This window comes from Perognathus longimembris, chromosome 8 (genome assembly GCF_023159225.1).
Source record: "Perognathus longimembris pacificus isolate PPM17 chromosome 8, ASM2315922v1, whole genome shotgun sequence".
NCBI lineage: Eukaryota > Metazoa > Chordata > Mammalia > Rodentia > Heteromyidae > Perognathus > Perognathus longimembris.
Window position 1 is genome coordinate 13,370,658 of NC_063168.1, and position 20,408 is coordinate 13,391,065.

Below are 20,408 nucleotides of genomic sequence, written 5' to 3' on the forward strand. Positions count from 1 at the left end.
TCTGATAGGCACAAAAATCACACGAGTACTCTGTGTCTAATATCTTGTTTTTGGTTTTGTTTTGAACTTCCCACTCTGTAGAAACTCTACCTGCTGCTCCGAGGCTCCTGTTTAAATTGCCACATGCTGACTTGTCCCCGGGCTGTGATTCACCTGTTGGTCTGCCAGCTAAGGGTTCTGGAAATTGGGGCCCTACAAGCAGTCTATGAGCTCGAACGAATTCTGAACAGGGTAGGTAGATCATGGTCGTCATAGAAATCAGGAAAGCCAAATGGTGAGGAACAAGAGATACTTAAGTTTTGCCCTTTTTTTTTTGCCATCTGTGTATCCCTGGATGTAGAACCTTGAAGGCATAAGAGTAATTAAAACAATGGTAAAAGGCTGTTTTATCATCTTTTTTTCCCTCATCCTCCAGGGATTCAGGCTTATATGTTGCCTTTGTAAAACTCTGCACTCTGTTTTAATGAAGATTTCAATATAGAAAAATCATTTTTTCTCTTTTTGAAACTTACAGGATTTTTCATCATGTAGATTTGTCTGATTGCTTCTTCATTTGATTCACATTTGGCAAGAATACAGTCTCCATGAAGCCAGGTGTAGTGGTCCATGTCTAATTCCAGCTACCCAAGATGCAGAGGCAGGAGGGTCTCTAGTTTAAAGCCAGCCCAGGCAAAGCTAGCAAGGGCTGAGGATGTGGCTTACGTGGTAGAGTGCTTGACTAGCACGTGCAAGAAGGCCCTGGGTTTGATCTCTGGTACCACAAAAAAGAAATGAAGAATACAGTGGATGTGATCAGCATACTTGCATATGGCATCACTATAGGATACATAATGTGAGGCTGTGCTGCCATTGATCAGACGGAGTTTTTACTTTGTATAAGGAAGCAATCTCTATTGTAAAAAGATAATAGAAGAGATCTGAAATTGAATGCTCTATAATCATTTTTTCCCGTTTATAATTTATTTACTAAACATTTTCTGGTGTTGTGATAAGTATATTAGGTAGACTTTTATTTTCTGTATTGGCATACCAGAATATTAATTTTCATTTGAAGAAACTTGGGAAGATTGTCTTATCTGTTCTAGTATTTCTATTTATAGGTACTCTTAGTTTTCCACACAATTTTGTCATCAGATAATAGCAGTTTTGTTTCTCTTTCTTGCTTTGTTTTGGTGGTAGGATGTATATTATTATGTTGAAGTATTTGAGCCTCTTTGTCTTGTTTCTTATCATAAAGAGAAACCTTTCTTCTTCTCTCTCCCTTATTGAATTCTTCAGTCCTGCTGCTGGGCATGTTAGGTGGGATTCTGCCCAGAGGCATGGGGGGGGGTGGGGGGGTATGAGCTCCAGCAGGGGGAGGAACACATTCATGGGGACTCAGCCTGAGAAGAGCAAGAAGGGATGACTGCCAAGTGTGGGCAGCCCACTATTAACTCAGAACTGTTGTAGTCCAGATTCAAAGCCCTGGACTGTCTGAGCAATTACACAAGGACTAGTAGTGTTCCCATCTGACATATTTGTTGGGGTTAAGGAGCAATGACAGTATGTTACATTCCTAACTTTGTACTAGTTTTCTTGACTTGGAGTAGTGTCTCCTAACTATTTGAAAGTTGCCATCTGTGTATCCCTGGATGTAGAACCATGAAGGCATAAGAGTAATTGAAAAAACAATGGTAAAAGGCTGCTTTATCATCTTTTTTTCCTTCATCCTTTGAAATGAAAGTTTGAAATTGCTGAGTTGGAAAATATATCCACAGCCAGCGCTTCCACAGCTCAGAGCTCCAGGAAACTTCAGAGACATCTATGCCAATTTTTTCTACAGAGGCACATAATACTTTGTACAAACATAGTCCATTTTTTGTTTGTTTTGCCAATTCTATAACTTGAACTCAGGGCCTGGGCTCTGTCCCTGAGCTTTTTGCTCAAAGCTAATAGTAATCGACCACTTGAGCCATAGCTCTACTTCTTGCTTCTTGATAGTTAATTAGATATAAGAGTCTCACAGACTTTCCTGCCTGGGCTAGCTTCAACACGCAATCCTCACTTTTCAGCCTCCTGAATAGCTAGGATTATAGGTGTGAGCCACAAGTACCTGGCAGACCACATAGTCTTTGAGCTTGTTAGATCCCTAGTTTCCTTGCAGATTTTTCTGGTTATTCCTCACTAGTCTTGTCAGTTCTTCAGTGCATTGGATCTTAAAAATATTTTATATCCCATCTTGGTTCTTTGCAGCCTTAGAGATTTGGTCGGAGTAATCCAGCCTACCATTATTGGAAGTAGAGTATTCTCAAGTTTTTTCATGTTACCTTGGTGATTCTCTTTTTCTTTTGCAGTGCTTGGGAATGAAACCCTCAGCTTTTATGCATGCAAGGCAAGCAGTTGCTCTACCACTGAGCTACATTGCTAGCTCACTTCACCGTTTTGTTTGGTTTTTTTTTGGTCATGGGGTCTGGATACAATCCCTGAGAGTCCTTTTGCTCAAGGCTAGAGCTCTACCACTTTGAGCCGTAGCACCACTTCTGCTTTTCTGGTTGTTAGAGAGCAGAATCTCATGGACTTCCCTACCTGGGCGGGCTTTGAACCATGATCCTCAGATTACAGCCACCTGAGTAGTTAGGATTACAGGAGTAAGCTACCAGCACCTGGCTCACTTCACTGTTTTGATAATGATTTCATTTCCTTCCTTAACTAATTCTGCATTCTTTTAATGGTCACTATGGGCAGTGCTGCTTGTCAGACATGTACTTAATTTACTGTACTGATATGGTTTTCCTTTTTTTTTTAGTTTCTGGAAGAAAATGCTGATCCTTCTGCCACTGAAATTCAGGAAGAGTTAGAAGAATACACAACCCAAATTCTTCAGAACAACCTCTTGGGCTCCCAGGGTGCACATGTGAGTTATCATTCTCTCTTCCTGTAACCCTGTGCTTTTAGCACAGTTACCACAGTTCCTTTACACTGTCATCTGCCTATGTTTTGGGCTTCCCAAGGCAGAGCTGATTATAATCCTAGCTGTATCTCTTATGAGCCCTGTGACCTTGCAAAATCTATTTCCTCACCTTGAATGACTTCCTACAGAACTGAGGAAAGGATGGGATAAGATTAGATCATTTATGTATAACATCCAGCAAGCACCCACTTTGAGAATGACATCCGTGTCCTTTTGTTTTCTCCAGCACTTTCTCTCTGAATCACTGTTTCCTCATCTTCCTCTCCATAGCACCTTTGTAAATATTTATTTGTCTGATGAATGAATGTGCTAGATAATCAACCATAGCATTTAACTTAAAATATGATTTACCCTCATACCCAATGTCATACTCCTTGCTTGGTTTGAGGTAGGGTCCCCGTGGAGCTTACCAAAGTTCCCAGCTGGTAAACCTGTATGCAGTCCAGTGCACAACTACTGTAACTATGCATTGCTCAGAAACCCGAGGTCCATCTGAAAGGCAGCAAGGAGGATACCCAGCTGTAGCCAGAGATATTTGTTTTAAAAACTAATGTAATTAGGGGCTGGGAATGTGGCTTAGCAGTATAATGCTTGCCTCGCGTCCATGAAGCTCTGGGTTCGATTCCTCAGTACCACATAAACAGAAAAAGCTGGAAGTGGCCTTGTGGCTCAAGTGGTACAGTGCTAGCCTTGAGCAAAAAGAAGCCAAGGACAGAGCTCAGGCCCTGAGTTCAAGCCCTAGGACTGGCAAAAAACAAAACAAAAAACTAATGTAACTAGCCCAATGCTAGTGGCTCATGCCTGTGATCCCAGCTACTCGGGAGACTGAGATTGAAGAATCAAGGTTGGAATCCACCTTAGGTACAAAAGTCCTAGACAGCTCTATCCCCAGTTAACCTGCACAAAGCTAGCTGGAGGCATAGCTTAAGTAGTAGAGCACCAGCAGAACAAGGCAGCTGAGAAAATGTGTGGCCTTGAGTTCAAATCCCATTACTGGAAGAAAAAAAAAGAACCCTAATGTGATTAGTACTATTATATTCCAAGCACCTCACACTACATCCATGATCTTTTTATCTAAGTAACAGCTTTTTCAGGTGGGTTATATTTTTATTTTTGTGCTATGAATGAGAATCTGAAGGCTTAAAGAAGTTACTCAGTAATTGGAAGAGCTTAGTTACTGTAGAGTTTTGTGGGAAATATTTGTATAAGATAGTAGGGGTGTTTTTGTTTTAAAAATGGTGGAAATCATTAAATACATAATAGACTCTTTTTTTTCCCTGTTTTTATGTTTTTTGTTTTTTGCCAGTCCTGGGGCCTGGACTCAGGGCCTGAGCACTGTCCCTGGCTTCTTTTTGCTCAAGGTTTGCACTCTACCACTTGAGCCACAGTACCACTTCTGGCTTTTTCTATATATGTGGTGCTGAGGAATCGAACCCAGGGCTTCATGTATGAGAGGCGAGCACTTTACCACTAGGCCATATTCCCAGCCCTAATGGATTCTTTTTTAAATGGCACTCCAAGGTTCTCTGACTTTTGACAGGTAAAAAATGTGTGTGAGAGCCGGAGCAAACTCATTGCTTACTTCTGGAAGACACATATGACTGCTAAGCGATGTCCCCACTGCAAGTGAGTATTTCCATTGCCTTGGGTGAGATGCGCTCTCTAGTCACTCAGAACCAGTACTGAATTTCCCAATGAGTTTCTTTCTCTCAATCACAACTGTCCTCGTGTGTAGGACCGGGCGGTCGATTGTCCGAAAGGAGCACAACAGTAAGCTGACAGTCACATACCCAGCTGTGGTGCACAAGAAATCTGACCAGAAGGTCACAGAGGATCCAGGTAAGTAGCCTGAGTTCTGAGGGGTGGTTATTAGCCATATTTCTTATTTATGGCTATCAGATGTATCTCAGGTTTTGGGGAATACCTGGTTTCCTTCACTCCATCTTCCTCAGCTACATACTTGGTAGGTCAGCAGAAGGATGGCATGCGGGACTTCTTAGGTCTAACCTGAAGAGTTCTTGGGGAATGGCCAACCTGGGCCTGTCATTCAGGAGAAGCAGTGTATGGGTGACACTATGAGATAGTGCTCCTCAAGTGTCAAAGATGGTTAGTGGGATTTTTTTTTTCTTCTTGTTTCTTGAGGTAGAGCCTTACTATGTAGCTCAGGCTGCCCTCAAACTCATAATCCTCCAGTTTCAGCCTCATGAGTGCTAGGATTATAGACACCCTGCTGCTCTGTTTATCCAAATGACTTTCCTTAAAATATGTTTATTTTTTAATGGTACTGGGGTTTGAACTCAGGGCCTCATTCTTACTAGGCAAGCACGCTGGCTGAGCCATACCTCCAGTCCTTTATTGAAAAACTTATAAAGAAAAAATTAAAAACTTGTGGGCTGGGAATGCGGCTTAGCAGTACAGTGTTTGCCTAGCATGCATGAAGCTCTGGGTTTGATTCCTCAGTACCAAATACACAGAAAAGGCCAGAAGTGGCGCTGTGGCTCAAGTGGTAGAGTGCTTGAGCAAAAAGAAGCTCAGGGACAGTCCCAGGCCCCGAATTCAAGCCCCAGGACTAGCAAGAGAAAAAAAATTAAAAAGTTTTGCCTGGAAAAGATAGATGAATAATTTGAAGGACTGAAAGAATTGAACAAAGTCTTAATGCCTCTAACGCATGTTGCTCCTGGGTCCCTGCAGATGGAGGTGGTCTTCTCACCTCTGTTCTTTACTTGGCACTTGGGAGAAAATTGACTGGCTCTACTACATATCATGAGTGGCTTAGAGAAGGCTATGTCTTGGAGCTTGTTTCCAAGCGCAAGATAGTGGCAATACTAGAACTGCCTGCCTGGCCCAGACTTGAGGAAACTACATGCATGAAAGACCACAATAGATAGGTTACTAGATTTTTTCCCCCCCCCAGGGGATGACTGTATGGCATGGGCAGGGAAATAAATTCCCTCCTCTGGAGATGTATCCTTCAGACTCTGATGAGACTTAGTGTGAACAACAAACCTAGTTTTTCTTTTATATTTTTTCAGGTTTTTTTTTTTGTGTGTATGAGAACTTGAATTAAGGTCAGGGCACTGTCCCTGAGTTTTTTTTCAATGCTGGCACTCTACCACTTGAGTCATAGTTCCACTTCTGGCTTTTTGGTGGTTAAATGGAGGTGAGAGTCTCGGACTTTCCTGGCTGGGCTGTCTTCAAATCACAATCCTTAGATCTCAGTAGCTAGGATTACAGGCACAGTAATTTTTTTGTGTGCCAGTCCTGGGGCTTGAACTCACGGCCTGAGCTGTGTCCTTCAGCCTCTCTGTGCTAATAGGCTAGTGCTCTACCACTTGAGTCACAGCCCCGCTTTGGCTTTTTCTGTTTATTGAACCCAGGGCTTCTTGCATACTAGGCAAGAACTCTACCACTAGGCCATAATCCCAGCCCAGGCATAGTATTTTCAGCAAACTTTTTATTTTAGAATATTTTCCTACTTCACAAAGGAGTAGCAATGTAATAAAGTGAATTCTAGTGTACTTCTTAGTGTGTCCAAATGTGACATTTTCAGTTACTCTGAGCATTAGTCAAAACTAAGAATTTAACAGTAGTATTATTAACTAAGTTTCAGAATTTTGTTTGAAGTTTCTCCGTTTTTCCAGTAATGCTTTTTTATTGCTTTATGCCCTAAAACCTAATCTAGCTGAATTCCCAGCTAGGCAGATTTTGTTATTGGAGACTAGGAAATACCTAGTTAGGAGCAAGTAAGGCCTATGTAAGAAGGTAGCCTCTTGCAAGTCTCTTTTGACTCTTGGTCTGCCTTTAAGGTGAGCTGACCTGCCTTTGGGTGCTGCTGAGACAGGAACTGGGGAGATTGAGCCAATCTTCTCAGAATTGAATGAAGTTCAAGGCCAAACATGGCAGAAAAGCCTGAGAGACTTCCATCTCTGGAATAACCAACTATGGATATATAGCTCAAGTGGTAGATAGAGTGCCAGTTGAAAAAGCAAGCTAGGCTCCCTGACTTCAAACTCTTAACATCAGAAAAGAAGAAAAAAAGGGTGTTTACTGAAAATGTATGTAGCAGCATGTGGATATATAGCAAATGAATAGAGTAGTTTTCAAGTGATGATAGCAAATCAATAGAGTAGTTTTCAAAATTAAACCACAATAGGATTGTAATTTTTTATCTAGCCAGAGACTCACCATATAGCCCAAGCTAGCCTTGAACTTGTGATCTTTCTGCCTCATTCTTCTGACTGCTAGATTATAGGTGTGGGCTACCATGCCTAGTGAGGTTGCAATTATCTAAAGGAATTGTTTAAACCAAAGCATTGAGTGGAGGAATTTACATAATATATAACACATGTATTATATATATTATATGTGTGTCAATGTAATGAGCTAGTGGTAGTGTTCTTTTGGTCTGTTTTTTTTTTTTTTTTAAGTTTTACCTAATAACTACACGAAAGCCAGGGCTATCTTCGATATTGATTTTTGTGGTCAAGTTGTAAGGTTTGTTTATAAAATGAGGACATGGAATTGATAAATCTCATTACAGCAGAGTATTTATTATTGATTTATTATGCTCTAATCTCTCCCTCCCTCTCTCCTAGCTTCAGGAATTGAGGAAGCTCAGTTGGGAAAACGAGGGTATCTAACACCCAGCAGTGCCCAAGAACATCTTTTTGCCATTTGGAAGAATGAAGGTGGTGTACCAACTGAAGAAATAGCCTCTTTCTTCTCCAGACTTTAATTTCCTTGACTCATTAACCCTGTACTATTAGTTCTTAAAGTTGTGATTATTGTAGCTTTTTCTTGAAGTCAGCTTATAAGTGCAAAGCAGGCTTCAGGGTATTTGAATTTGAGACACTGTAATGTGGGGGAGGTCAGACCCAGCACCAAGGACTTGATATCAACGAGTCTAGTTGGGCTTAATATAGTAAGATGTATCTGGGGCTGGGGATATAGCCTAGTGGCAAGAGTGCCTGCCTCGGATACACGAGGCCCTAGGTTCGATTCCCCAGCACCACATATACAGAAAACGTCCAGAAGCGGCGCTGTGGCTCAAGTGGCAGAGTGCTAGCCTTGAGCGGGAAGAAGCCAGGGACAGTGCTCAGGCCCTGAGTCCAAGGCCCAGGACTGGCCGAAAAAAAAAAAAAAAGATGTATCTGGAAGTTTATTGTAACCCATCTATTTTAAATGCCCACAGGTAGGAAGTTTAAAGGTTTATGTGAGAATTTCTTCTGTAAATTGAAGAATATAGTCTTTTTTTTAATGTAGTTATATCTTTAGTTGCCTTGTTTTACCTTTATACCATCCTCTTATCTGCATCATAACCCCAGGTGCTATATTTATTTGTCTTTAAAAGAACAAAAGGTGATCTTACACTATATATTATCCTATATTCTGGTTTATTTTCCCTCACTGATTATGTTTTTGTTGTCCTCCTATACCTTTACATACAGATTAAATGGTCTCTTTGGTTTATTTATTTCAAATACAGGGTTCTTTCTGAATTACCTGTTTTCTGGACTTGCTACTGTGGGCACGGAGTTGAGATTCAATCCCAGCATGTTTTTTCTTGATTTTGTGGTGGTGCCGCCCTCCAGGTAATACCCTTTCATTTATTTTACCTGAAAAAGATTGGCCTACGGATTGAGCAAGGAACTCTAGGAAAGGATGGAAGGATCACGGGCACACTGAAATCAGAAATCAAGCCATCTCGAAGGGTCAAGGGCACTCCGAAACCAGAAGTCAAGCAAGCCATCTGCTCTAGGCAGTGGTGGTTCTGAGCCCCCTAGGAAGGATGTGAGCAGATTAAGGTGTGTTGCATCTAGCATATAGGGTGTGAGACTGCTAAACATTTGTCCCTTCTGTGTGTTACCCTATAGGTATCGTCCTGTCAATCGCCTGGGGGACCAAATGTTTACCAATGGTCAGACTGTGAACCTGCAGGCTGTCCTAAAAGATGTGGTTCTGATCCGGAAACTTCTGGCATTGATGGCCCAAGAACAGAAGCTGCCCAGTGAGGTGGCAGCACTCGCCACAGACAAGGTTAGGGTTGCTTCAGTGTTACCACACGCTTTGTTCTAACCCCGGGCAGTGTTAGCACTGCTGTACAGTGCTGGCAGGATGCTGTATGCAGCTGCCGACACCCTTCATGGGAGCTGTGGGTTTGTGGATTTGTCAAGAGGACCAGCATGTGGCCTGAGCATGGATAGGTCAGGGTTATAATCTAGAATCTTCCCTATGACTATGCCAGGTGATCTATGTTAGTGGCTGAGTCACTTCAGTTTTTCAATTTTCAGTTTTTCTCTACAATGTATGTATTGTCTGTGCTAAGGTTTCATACCCCCACATTATAAGGCCCAGAGCTCTTGTCGTTTGGTTCTATTTGGGGCTCATTGGCTTCTCTAGCATTGGTATCAAGACAGTATTGTAAAATAGAGTTACTCAGAATAAGACTGTGCCAGTTGTGCCTGGACCCCTTAAGGGTGCTAGGGCCCTGTGTGCAGTCTTTAGGGTACAAAAATGAATCGTACGCTCAAAGATTGCTGAAGTCACTGAAGTCCTTCAGTTCTAAAATATGTTCTAGGTAGAATAGAAATGCCCTTTTCCAGCCTTGTGTAGCCAGGGCTCCCTTTCAGACTACCAGCCAGCTGCTGGGGCAGTCCTGCTGCCAACCAGGCCCTTCACGAGGTGGTACTAGTCACCTGGACACTTAGGCTCTGGGTACCTGGTCCTTTCTGGAGCTTTCTCTGCTTGCGCCTAAATTTTCTGGTCAATCAGTGTAGTTGTGCAGGCTCTGGTCCAGTTTGGGAGGTGAGACTATAGTATAACCAGATCCAGTGACCAGCTCTGAGAGTTGTATTTGGGTGTCCCTTTGAAAATAGAGTAAGGCTTTCGTATGACTTGTATCTTAAGTTATTCAGAGCCAACTATGTATGGCTAGGGCATACAGAGCCAGTAGAGGGTGCTCTAAGGCAGCCTAGAGCATCTTACATAGTCCTCTCCCTTGAATTGGTAGAGGAAGAAAAAGAGTTAGGAGCAGAGATATTTAAAAATGATTGGCTAGGGCTGGGAATATGGCCTAGTGGCAAGAGTGCTTGCCTCCTACACATGAAGCTCTAGGTTCGATTCCCCAGCACCACATGTATGGAAAACGGCCAGAAGGGGCGCTGTGGCTCAGGTGGCAGAGTGCTAGCCTTGAGCAGGAAGAAGCCAGGGACGGTGCTCAGGCCCTGAGTACAAGGCCCAGGACTGGCAAAAAAAAAAAAAAGATTGGCTAGTGAGGAATCAGTCAATATTTGGACCTAACCTACTTGGGAATCCATATTCTAATATATACAGTGTTGTGTGGCAAACAGTTTTCATTGTAAGAAATTATTCCACCTGCTTTTTTTGGGGGGGGGTTGAGTTGGTACTGGTGTTTTATCACAGGACTTTATCCTTGCTAAACAGTTCCTCTGCCACTTGAACCACTCTCCAGCTCATTTTTCTGAAAGAAGATTTTTTTTTCTTGTCCATTGTGGAGCTTGAACTCTGGGCCTGAGTGCTGTCCCTGAGCTCTTTTGCTCCAAGTTATCACTCTACCACTTTGAACCACGGTTTTGATTGGGTAATTGGAGATTAAGAGTCTTGTGGGGACTTTTCTGCCCAGGCTGGCTTCAAACAGTGATCCTCAAATCTTAGCTTGCTGAGTAGATAGGATTACAGGCATGAGCCAGTGCACCTGGATGAAAGACTTTTTTTTTTTTTAACATAAAGCTGAAATTCCACATGAGACTTCATTCTCTATCAGATTATCAGTACTCCTGAAGTACCAATGTAAGGAGGACTTCCTAGGATCTCCTATCTTAGAGGGACGAGATATTCAGGGGCATTGGCAACTATCTTAAGAGCTTACTTACAAATTTTGAGTTAATTTGATTACCAGAAAGAAACTGGTTGTTCTATATGTAATAAGGCTCTTTTTTTGTTACATGCTAAGTTTATTAGCACTTTGGCCATCTGTCTCTACACTCCAAAGGCAAACGCCAGAGTTCGTTGCATGTCATAATTAAGATAAGAAAAAAGAATAAAATCAAACCAAACCTTTTAGCGATTTCTGTTTGCTTGGTTGTTTTTGCTTTATCATCGCTTCTCTGGGCTTTATTTTCCTAGGAAAATGACTCTTCAATTGCTATGGACCGATCCTTTTTAAGTATGCTTCCAGGCCAGTCTCTCACAGACAAACTTTACAACATTTGGATTCGACTTCAGAGCCATGTCAATATTGTGTTTGATAGCGAGATGGATAAATTAATGATGGAAAAGTACCCTGGCATTAGACAGGTGAGCCATAAGTTGGATTTCAGTTGCTAACTCAGTTGTTTCAGTTTGTTGGTTAACTCGGTTTCAGTTGTTGATATGCATGGGTAAGAAGCATACTTATATTGAAGCAAAAACAATTCTATTCTTAAACTGTTAAATGTTTTTTACATACTTTTTTCTTTCTTTCTTTCTTTCTTTTTTTTTTTTTTTTTTTTTTGCTCCCTACAGATCCTAGAGAAGAAGGAAGGACTTTTCCGAAAGCATATGATGGGAAAGCGAGTAGATTATGCAGCACGCTCAGTCATCTGCCCAGATATGTACATCAACACCAATGAAATTGGCATTCCCATGGTGTGTGTTTTGGGAGGGCCTCCTATCACCCCTTGTTAGCAGTAGATAGGCATGCCATAGGGGCCTGGAGACAGGGTGCACTACACAGATCATCCTGGCTCTAGTGGAGCTAGCTTTACTTCTTCCTAGGGTGGAAGAAGAGCCTATGGGGAAGGGATTTGAGGCTGCATGGTGGTGTGTTGTTCCCCCCTTGCCAAGCCTCCAGATACCAGTCTATAGGGGAGCCCCATGCTCTGGGGCACTGGGGAGCTCCCCGCAGGATTTTCGTATCCCCACCATATGTCACACTCATACCCATTTCACCCAAGTCCGTAAGCCTTCCTCTGCATTGAGTACATGACAAGAGAAGAAGGCAAGGGGGTCCAGTCTCATTGGGGATGTGTACTCCTTGGCTAACCAGAGGAAAGGGAGAGAGCCCCCAGAGTGGAGGCATGTACATGTTGTCTATCCATCCCAGTTCCTCTTGGAGTAAACCCCTTAGTGTTTCCTTGGCAAGCCAGCTTTCTTTTCTCACTTCCTCCCCAGTTCAAGTCATGGTGCTCATTAGCAGCAGTTCTTCAATGTATTTCCTCCTTAATGAGCCTTGAGATCAATAATGTGAAGATGGTTTAATTCCCTCTGCGGAGAGTCTCATTTCCTCACACATTACCCTCTGTCTCTCTTGGGGGTGCTGGTAATGAGCAAGGCTGAAGTGTTTTGATTCTCTTGCACGCACGTGGGCTTCCTGGATAAGGGCATGATGTGTTAGGAGATGAGGCAGAGAGGGCGCCGAGATCTTTGCATCTGAAAGGCCAACCTGCAAGGAAACACATTGTAAAGCCCAGTGCTGACCTGTCTGAGTCTGAAGCCCTGGGAGGAGAGACTCAGTACATGCTTGTTGCTACCTGAACAGAGAGCAGGGCTACCCAGGCTAACTTTTAACCTTACAGTGTCTAGAGTGTCCCTATCTTTGGGAGAGACTTGTAGTGAGACCTCACTTTCTACCTTTCAAGGGTTGTAAGCATCTCTTTCTGGGATTGGTGGTAATTTGAAAATGCCTTGGTTCTTATAGAGGGCCTCTGAAGTTACCTCCCCGCCTTCCTCTACTCGGCAGGGAGGACTCTGAAGGCCTTGGGGATAGCACAGCATGCTTGGGAGAGCCAAGTGGGTGAAACTGCACACACCCTTCCTACATAGCACTGCTGAGGGAAGCAAAGAAGTCAGATAAGCTTGAAAATGAGCTAGACACCTGGCACCTGGCAGGGAGCCAAATCAACCATTGTCTCCTGGCAAACAAGTACATCAAGACTCTCCTAGACAGAAATCCCAAGGGCATCAGCCAAAAAAAACCCCAAACACCAGAAAGGTGGCCAGGAGAGGCAGCTCTTAAAGTGCTGCTACTCAGAGATCTAGAAGAAGCTAGACAAGTTTCTCTTAAGACTGGTGTATTTGCATGTATTTATATGCATTTTGAAACATCAAAGGGATTTATAGTGTCCAGTAGCTTAGAGACTCAGAACTAGAAAATTTGTTTGTCTGGGAGCAGGTGAGATCGTGGGCCTAATACAAATGGAGCACACTGCATCTTTCTAGGTGTCAGAATTACAAGTCCACTTCTGCTGCAGTGCCACCTTGGTTTTAGTGCCAGAACTGCTGAAGAAAGCATGTCATGTCTGGGCCTAGGAAAGGGCCCCAAGCAGTTTGTGCTGTCAGATTTGGGGGCGGGGAGGGGTGGTGTCGGGGTATAGTGGTATTCAATGGCAAGTATTGGCCAATTGACCTCAAGAACACCATGGTGTATTCCCTTAGGGGGTTTTAACTTCATTGATAGGAAAATGATGATGTTTTGGAGTGGATTAAAAAATCAAACACATAAACTGCAACATTTGAAGTACTCTGCTCAGACAGACTTCTAGGGAAGGAGGCCTAGTCCCTTACTCCCTTTAAGGGAGTAAGTCTAGCAAAATGGTTCTGTGGAGAAGACAGGCAGATGTTGCTTTACTTGTTGCTTTACTGTTGAGTTATTCTTTGGATCCCTGTGACCTTTATCTGCTTACTCTGGATGTTTATCCTTACTCTTCATTTCTAGGTGTTTGCCACAAAACTGACCTACCCTCAACCAGTTACCCCCTGGAATGTCCAGGAACTGAGGCAAGCAGTCATCAATGGCCCCAGTGTGCATCCCGGTGCCTCCATGGTCATCAATGAGGATGGCAGTCGCACAGCTCTAAGCGCTGTGGACATAACCCAGCGCGAAGCTGTGGCTAAACAGCTTCTAACACCAGCCACTGGAGCCCCAAAGCCCCAGGGGACAAAAATTGTGAGTAAGGTGGTTGAGTTTCTTTGGGTTTGCAAGAAGCTCTTACTTGCCTCTGCTAGTTCCACTTCTCCCAGTGAGACTGGTACTTGGGTATCTTTTTGTAACCAAAGGTTCTGCGTGCTAAAGTTTGGAAACTATTCTGTAGGAAGAAAGTGCTTGGTGCCAGTGATAACTCATAACCAGTAGGTGTAACTATCACTTCAGTTTGGGGCAATTACTAATACCTGCTTGTAATATGAGACTTTTGAAAAGTTCCACTGGAAAGAATATGTTAGCAATGTTACTGAGGATATGAGATGAGCAGGTGATAGCATTCATATCTGTGTCCAGTAATAGCCATTCCTGCTGCGAGAGGGGTAGATGAGCACTAATGAGGCAACGGAAGTAGAAGTTGTCAGAGTTGAATGGATCTGATTTGGTTTTAACTTACTGTCCCTGTCCAGAGTCAAAGGTTACTGGCTGTTTTTCTACTTATCTGTGCAGTTGGGAGCCCTCTCCTTTCCCTATGACCTGTCATGTCTAGTGGCTGACTACAGGAATGGAGTTTCCATCAATCTTAAAGGAACTTTGGAGGAACAGAGCAGAAAGACTAGTGGTTCTCATTGTTCTTCTCTGGGGACAGTTGTACTGTGTCCCTGTCCTTATGCTTCCTTATTCTCATAGTTTGCCTCAGACAGACCAGTAACCTTATTGAAGTCGAATTCTAATTGCATCTTTCTGCTTTGGTACATATGTGCACATCAGGTCAAGTTAACAATTGTGTTCTTTTCTAGGGCATCAGATTTGTTGGATTATTCTACTTTTCTTGAGTGCTAGGAGCTGTGAAAGAGGAAGCAGGGTATATTTCACTTAACTTTTGCTGAAGTCAGGCCAATATGACATAATCTTCCTGTTCACTCAAGTAGAACAGATACAGTAGGGAATTCGAAAAGAAGAGTGCAGGGAGGGCTCATGTATACTAGAGCCTGTCATGTGCTAGGGCTTTGCCAGGCACAGTGCCTGGAATCTCTCCCCACACCCCACACCCTTTGATACCTTGTAGCATAATGGCAGGAGTGCTAACAAATAAATGTGTGTAAATCACATACTGCTGAGTAGTGTGCCATGGGGTGCATAGGTAGAGGGACAGTGACTTTTTGCATGTAGTGTTTAAGAAGAAATGGATTTGAGGGAGTACATGGTGGGGTTCAGAATCATCAGGAGGCAGTAGGCTACTAAGTGGGTTGACCCAGAGGGCTTCAGGGGATCCAAAGACTGAGTGTGGCGGACATTGTAGAGGGAGATTTGGGGAGCCATTGGCAATAGACTGATGTCAGGGCTATGCAAATTAAGCAGAGATGAACTTGAGACTGGTTTCCAGCAGGAGAAAATGGGAGTTCTTTGGGACCTTTCTAGTGTTAATGGAGAGACTAAGACTATCTTCTATAAGAAGTAGAGATGGTATCGGGCACCAGTGGCTCAAACCTATAGTCCTAGTTACTCAGGAGGTTGAGATCTCATGATCACAGTTTGAAGCCAGACAGGGCAGGAAAGTCCATGAGACTCTTATCTCCGATTAACCACTCAAAAAGCCAGAAGTGGTGCTGTGGCTCAAATGGTGAACTTTTGTGGTTCAGCAGCAGGCCCCAGGTTCTGGGTTCAAGCCCCAGGACTGGCACACACACAGTAGAGATGTGGGACTTGGATAAAGGGGCCATAGAATATAGACATTCATATAAAGCTACCAAAGAATTATATTCTTTAAAATCTTTGAATGCAGAGTTCAATGTATCAATAAGATAGGACCTCAGAAGGCCTGGAATGTGAGAGCATAATAGACCAGAAGGGAGGGACAGTCCTGGGCTGGTGGGTGTTTATTTATATCTTACATGAGGTTGTAGGGTTCTTCAGGATTAGGTAAAGGTCATCTCTGAGCAAAGTGGAAGGAGTCAGGCTTCAGAGCCCTTGTGATAAGGAAGTGAAAGCAGTAAATAGCTAAAGGGACATTTGAAATGGAAAGTGAAAGGATCCAGGAATTCCTGACATTGGGGTGTGAGGATGAAGTGAAAGAATAAGAGAACTTCCTTCACATGCCCTGTTACTCCTGTAAGCACATAGGTTGGGGGTAGGAAGGGACAGTGGGTGAGAGATCAGGATGGGAAAGGTTGGTTTCTGTGCAGTGTGCTAGTCGCATAAAGTCAGCTCACAGGAAGTGAATGAAAGATCTGCTGATGAACAGTGAGGTGGAACACGAGTGATCCCATCATTTGTCTTCCAGTTTTGAGTTCCAACCCTTAGCAGGCTCAAGACTCCTCACATTGTCCTTCTTTCATCAACAGCCCACCTTTCAATCCAACCTCCTTCCAAGTCTGTTCAGCAGCCTCTATAAACAGGTGCTGGCTTGATCTCTCTCCCTTTACACTGGGCGAATTTTCTCCTGCCATTCCTCTTCCTTCAGGTCTCAGGAGAGCTCTCTTCCCTGGGGTTAGACAGTAAAGATTTCAGGCCTTGTGGGCCATACAGTCTCTGTTGTAACTACCTAGCTCTACTATGTAATATGAAAATATATTTAGATGAGGGGGTGTGGCTGTGTGCCAGTAAAACTTCATTAACAAAACTAGGTGACCCACCCACCTATTTGCAAACCCTAAAACCTGGGTTGGCTACTGCTCTTGTGTGGCCCTCTCACGTCCTAGTCACTCTTATTTCTCCCCCTGTGTGCAGCTCTTGTTGCATTGGGTTGTCGCTGACTCAAGGGTCATCTGTGCCCTTGAGTTGATCTCTAAATCCCATGAATTCAGGGCAAGGCATGCTCAGCTCACCACTCCGCAGCGCCCTGCATGTCAGAGGTACTCGGGAGATGCTGGTGAAGTTTGGGTCTTAGTTGAGATGGAATACTTTGGAACTAATGATGTGACCAGGGGTGGGGGAGACAGGAACATAAAGACAGGAAGGAATTTTATGAAAGAAAAGTACATTGCATCACAACCTACAGTCTCAGGATGGCTAACTTCATTTCCTAAAATCTCAGTTATGTTGTATGTGGTTCTTCCACACATAATAAAATGCATGGTGATTCTAACTTGTTACTTTTGAAGACTTTGCTTGATGTGTTACATGTTGGTCAGGACAGGACTGAAGGGGTGGGGGCGGGGGTGGAACATGATTGGGAAGGAAAAGATGATGCATTGGTAAGTCTGAACCACAGCTTAGATAAGAGGGAGAAAGGGTGCAGAAATATTCTGTTTCCCCAGTGAGGTGGGAAATCTCTGCTCCCTCCCCTGACTCCTATAGAAGTGAAGATGAAACCAGGACAGCCTCCTTTCCCTATCCTAGGACTGCCTCCTCTACCCAGGAGCAGCCTTTGGCTCTGAGCTGCCTCTAGAAAGTGACCCGGGCACTGGGGCACACTAATTTTCACTACAGTATTTATTTAGAGACAAGAAAAAGGAAAGGCCTTAGGTTTGGGTTGGCACAGGGTGCTCCAGGGCTTCTGTTTGGATTGGCTGGTGCCTGCCAGGCTGTCCTGCCGACCTTTCCAGCTGCAGGGAGTTTGCTTACGCTGGAGGATGTCATAGATTTGTTACATTCAGATCCTGGGTTTTGGGTCTGGGCCACAGGTCTGGGCAGCTTCTCCCTTGAGAGGCTAAACAAAGAAGACCTTGGCTATGTGACGCAGGCAGCAGCCAGTGCCCTGGGCAGATGCTCATGGGAATCCTCAGAGTTCATGTCTCCATGGAAATGTGGGACTTGGGGGCAGGGGAACAAGGCAAAGGATTGAATTCCGTGGGGAGTGAAAAGATAGACGCTATGCTAGGTGCATTTAGGCCTGCCTTTTAGTATTTGAGGGTTTTGCTTCCTGCTCTCCTGTGCTAGATGGGACTTTCAGCCAAGCTCACCAGAATGAAGAGAAAGTGAAAGCAGCAGTCCTTACTAACCTGTGGCCCCTTGCTTTAACCATCTTGTCAGTGCAGCCTTATAAATGTGGACAGCAGGCAGCCTGCTTGAAGTAGACTGTTGTTTTTCCCAACCTATTATCTGCTGTGACTTAGAGGAATTTGAGGTAGGGGAAGGTATTAATTCCCCGCATTCCTCTAGGCTGCTGAGGTTGGGAGGGTTTCAGACGCTTGAGATTAGAGTTAGGTTCATCACTTAGGAAGCCTGGTAAATACTGTAAGATAGCAGGCAGCTTCATGAGCCTTATAGTAAAGTCAGCTCTGTGGGAGTGGTTTTTCTGAAGGACATGATCAACTTCAGATTTGTAAGGGGGAAAAAGTGTGCAGTGGTTATCTTTGAAGGATAAAATATTGTGTAGTTAAAATTCTCTTTAAGTTTACCTACTTGTATTTTTTTTCATCCACAATGAGCACACCACTTGAGCAATTTTTCATGCTTTCTTTAAAAGTAATTCATCTTTTAAAGAATTGTACAGAAGTATCTGGGCAAAGGTGATACATACCTGTAATCCTATTGGTATGGGAGGCATAAACAGGTTTGTAGTCTGAGGCAAGCTTCAGATCCTACCTGAAGAATGAACTGGAAAGGCAAAAGGGCTGAAAGTGTGGCATAAGTAGTAGTTTGTTTGCCTAGCCAAGCACAATGCTCTGAGTTCAGCCTCCAGTACTGGTTCCTCTACCCCATTATTTGTTTTTTTGTCTTGGTGTTTTGTTTTGTACAAAGTAGCCAGGTATAGTGATTATACTCTTATGATCTCAGCACTTGGGAGTCTGAGTCAGGGGGATTATAAATTCAAGACCAACTTAGGATAATAGCAGGAGCTTATCTCAAAAACATGAGTGGAAATGTAATAACGAAATCTTTCCTTCTCCCTATATAACTAATGTAAACAAATATGTGTAAAATAGATGAACATATATATGGGCATGTATCATTATATATAAACACACATGAATACACACATACATATATGTATATATACATATTCATTCCTATTATAGAAGTAATATGTGCAACTGCTCAGGTTATGAGCAGTACTCAGCTGTATAAAGTTAGGATGTTAATCATCCAGCCTCTACTATCCTTCCTCATGTCCTAAAGACCATGGTAACAGTTTAGTATTACTAAGCACCGCATTTCCATATGCATGTGTACAGCCATGTACAGAGTTTAGCTGGATTTAAATTTTTGATCCTATTTTCCAAACCCCTTCTTTATAGCAATCAGGTTATTTCTACTTTTTTTTTCTGTCATTTGTGGGGCTTGAACTGGGGCCTGGGCGATGCCCTTGAGCTCTTGCTCAAGGCTAGCACTCTTATCACTTGAACTACAGGGCCACTTCCAGTTTTCTGGTGGTTAATTGGAGATGAGTGGACTTTTCCTGCTGGGGCTGGCTTTGAATAGTGATCCTCAGATCTCAGCCTCTTGAGTAGCTAGGATTACAGATGTGAGCCATAGGAGTGCCTGGCTTATTTCTACTTTTCGCTACTGTAATCACTGCCACATAAACATGTATGTGTATAATCTTGTATTAGTGCTTATTTTTTTCTATTGAAAGGCTAGATGAAATTGTATTTCAGATGTTCTGATGGTTTTTCCAAGCTGTTTTCCCAAAAACATGACAGTTTACATTTCTTATGAATTTTTTTGTTTTGTTTTGTTTTGTTTTTTGGCCAGTCCTGGGCCTTGGACTCAGGGCCTGAGCACTGTCCCTGGCTTCTTCCCGCTCAAGGCTAGCACTCTGCCACTTGAGCCACAGCGCCGCTTCTGGCCGTTTTCTGTATATGTGGTGCTGGGGAATCGAACCTAGGGCCTCGTGTATCCGAGGCAGGCATTCTTGCCACTAGGCTATATCCCCAGCCCCCTTATGAATTTTTTTGAAGTGTAATCTTTTTTTTTTTTTGGCAAATCCTGGTGCTTGAACTTAGGGCCTAGGCACAGTCCATGAGCCTCTTTGTGCTCAAAGCTACTGTTCTACCACTTGAGCCACGGCACCATTTCTGGCTTTTTCTGAGTAGGTTATTAGAAGTAAGAGTCTTGTGGAATTTACTGCCCAGGTTGGATTTGAACCGTGATCCTCAGATCTCAGCCTCCTTAGTAGCTAAGATATGAACCACTGGCACCTAGTAAATTTTTTTGTTGTTGTTATGTTGGTACTAGGGCTTGAACTCAGAACCCCAAGTTCTTCCTTAGCATTTTCACTCACAGCTGGTGGTTTCCCCTTGGGCCTTCCTCTGCTTTTTTGGTGTTTTGCTGGTTAATTGGAAAGAAGGGTATCTCAATTTTATCTGCCTGGGCTGGCTTCAAATCTCAATCCTCAGATCTCAGCCTCTTGGATAGCTAGAATTATAGACATGAGCCACCAGGACCTGGCACAATCAGCTATTTTCAGGGGTCACTGAAGTGAGAATCGGGAACCCTGTTCTTTAGTCCTAGCTCTGCTCTATATGAAGTTCTGTATTGCTAGTATGTAAAAATCATACTTCAAATAACATATATATGATCATGACAGGGATTTGAGAAGTCTGCCAAGTTCTTTCAAACCCAGGGAGGTTTGTGGTTACATTTTAGACATAA

The 20,408-nt window shown here is 43.3% G+C and overlaps 1 protein-coding gene across 2 annotated transcripts in view; it reads left to right on the plus strand.

Moving 5' to 3' along the window:
• The window catches only part of Polr1a (RNA polymerase I subunit A), a 70,687-nt gene that overhangs the window by 4,036 nt on the left and 46,243 nt on the right, over positions 1-20,408 (plus strand). For both annotated transcript variants that reach the window (XM_048352545.1, XM_048352546.1), the window contains exons 3-12: positions 82-231; positions 2,786-2,893; positions 4,491-4,576; positions 4,686-4,789; positions 7,546-7,638; positions 8,436-8,541; positions 8,824-8,986; positions 11,096-11,266; positions 11,474-11,596; positions 13,665-13,895. In XM_048352545.1, coding sequence (XP_048208502.1) covers positions 82-231; positions 2,786-2,893; positions 4,491-4,576; positions 4,686-4,789; positions 7,546-7,638; positions 8,436-8,541; positions 8,824-8,986; positions 11,096-11,266; positions 11,474-11,596; positions 13,665-13,895 — 1,335 coding nt within the window. The remainder of the gene's footprint in view (positions 1-81; positions 232-2,785; positions 2,894-4,490; positions 4,577-4,685; positions 4,790-7,545; positions 7,639-8,435; positions 8,542-8,823; positions 8,987-11,095; positions 11,267-11,473; positions 11,597-13,664; positions 13,896-20,408) is intronic.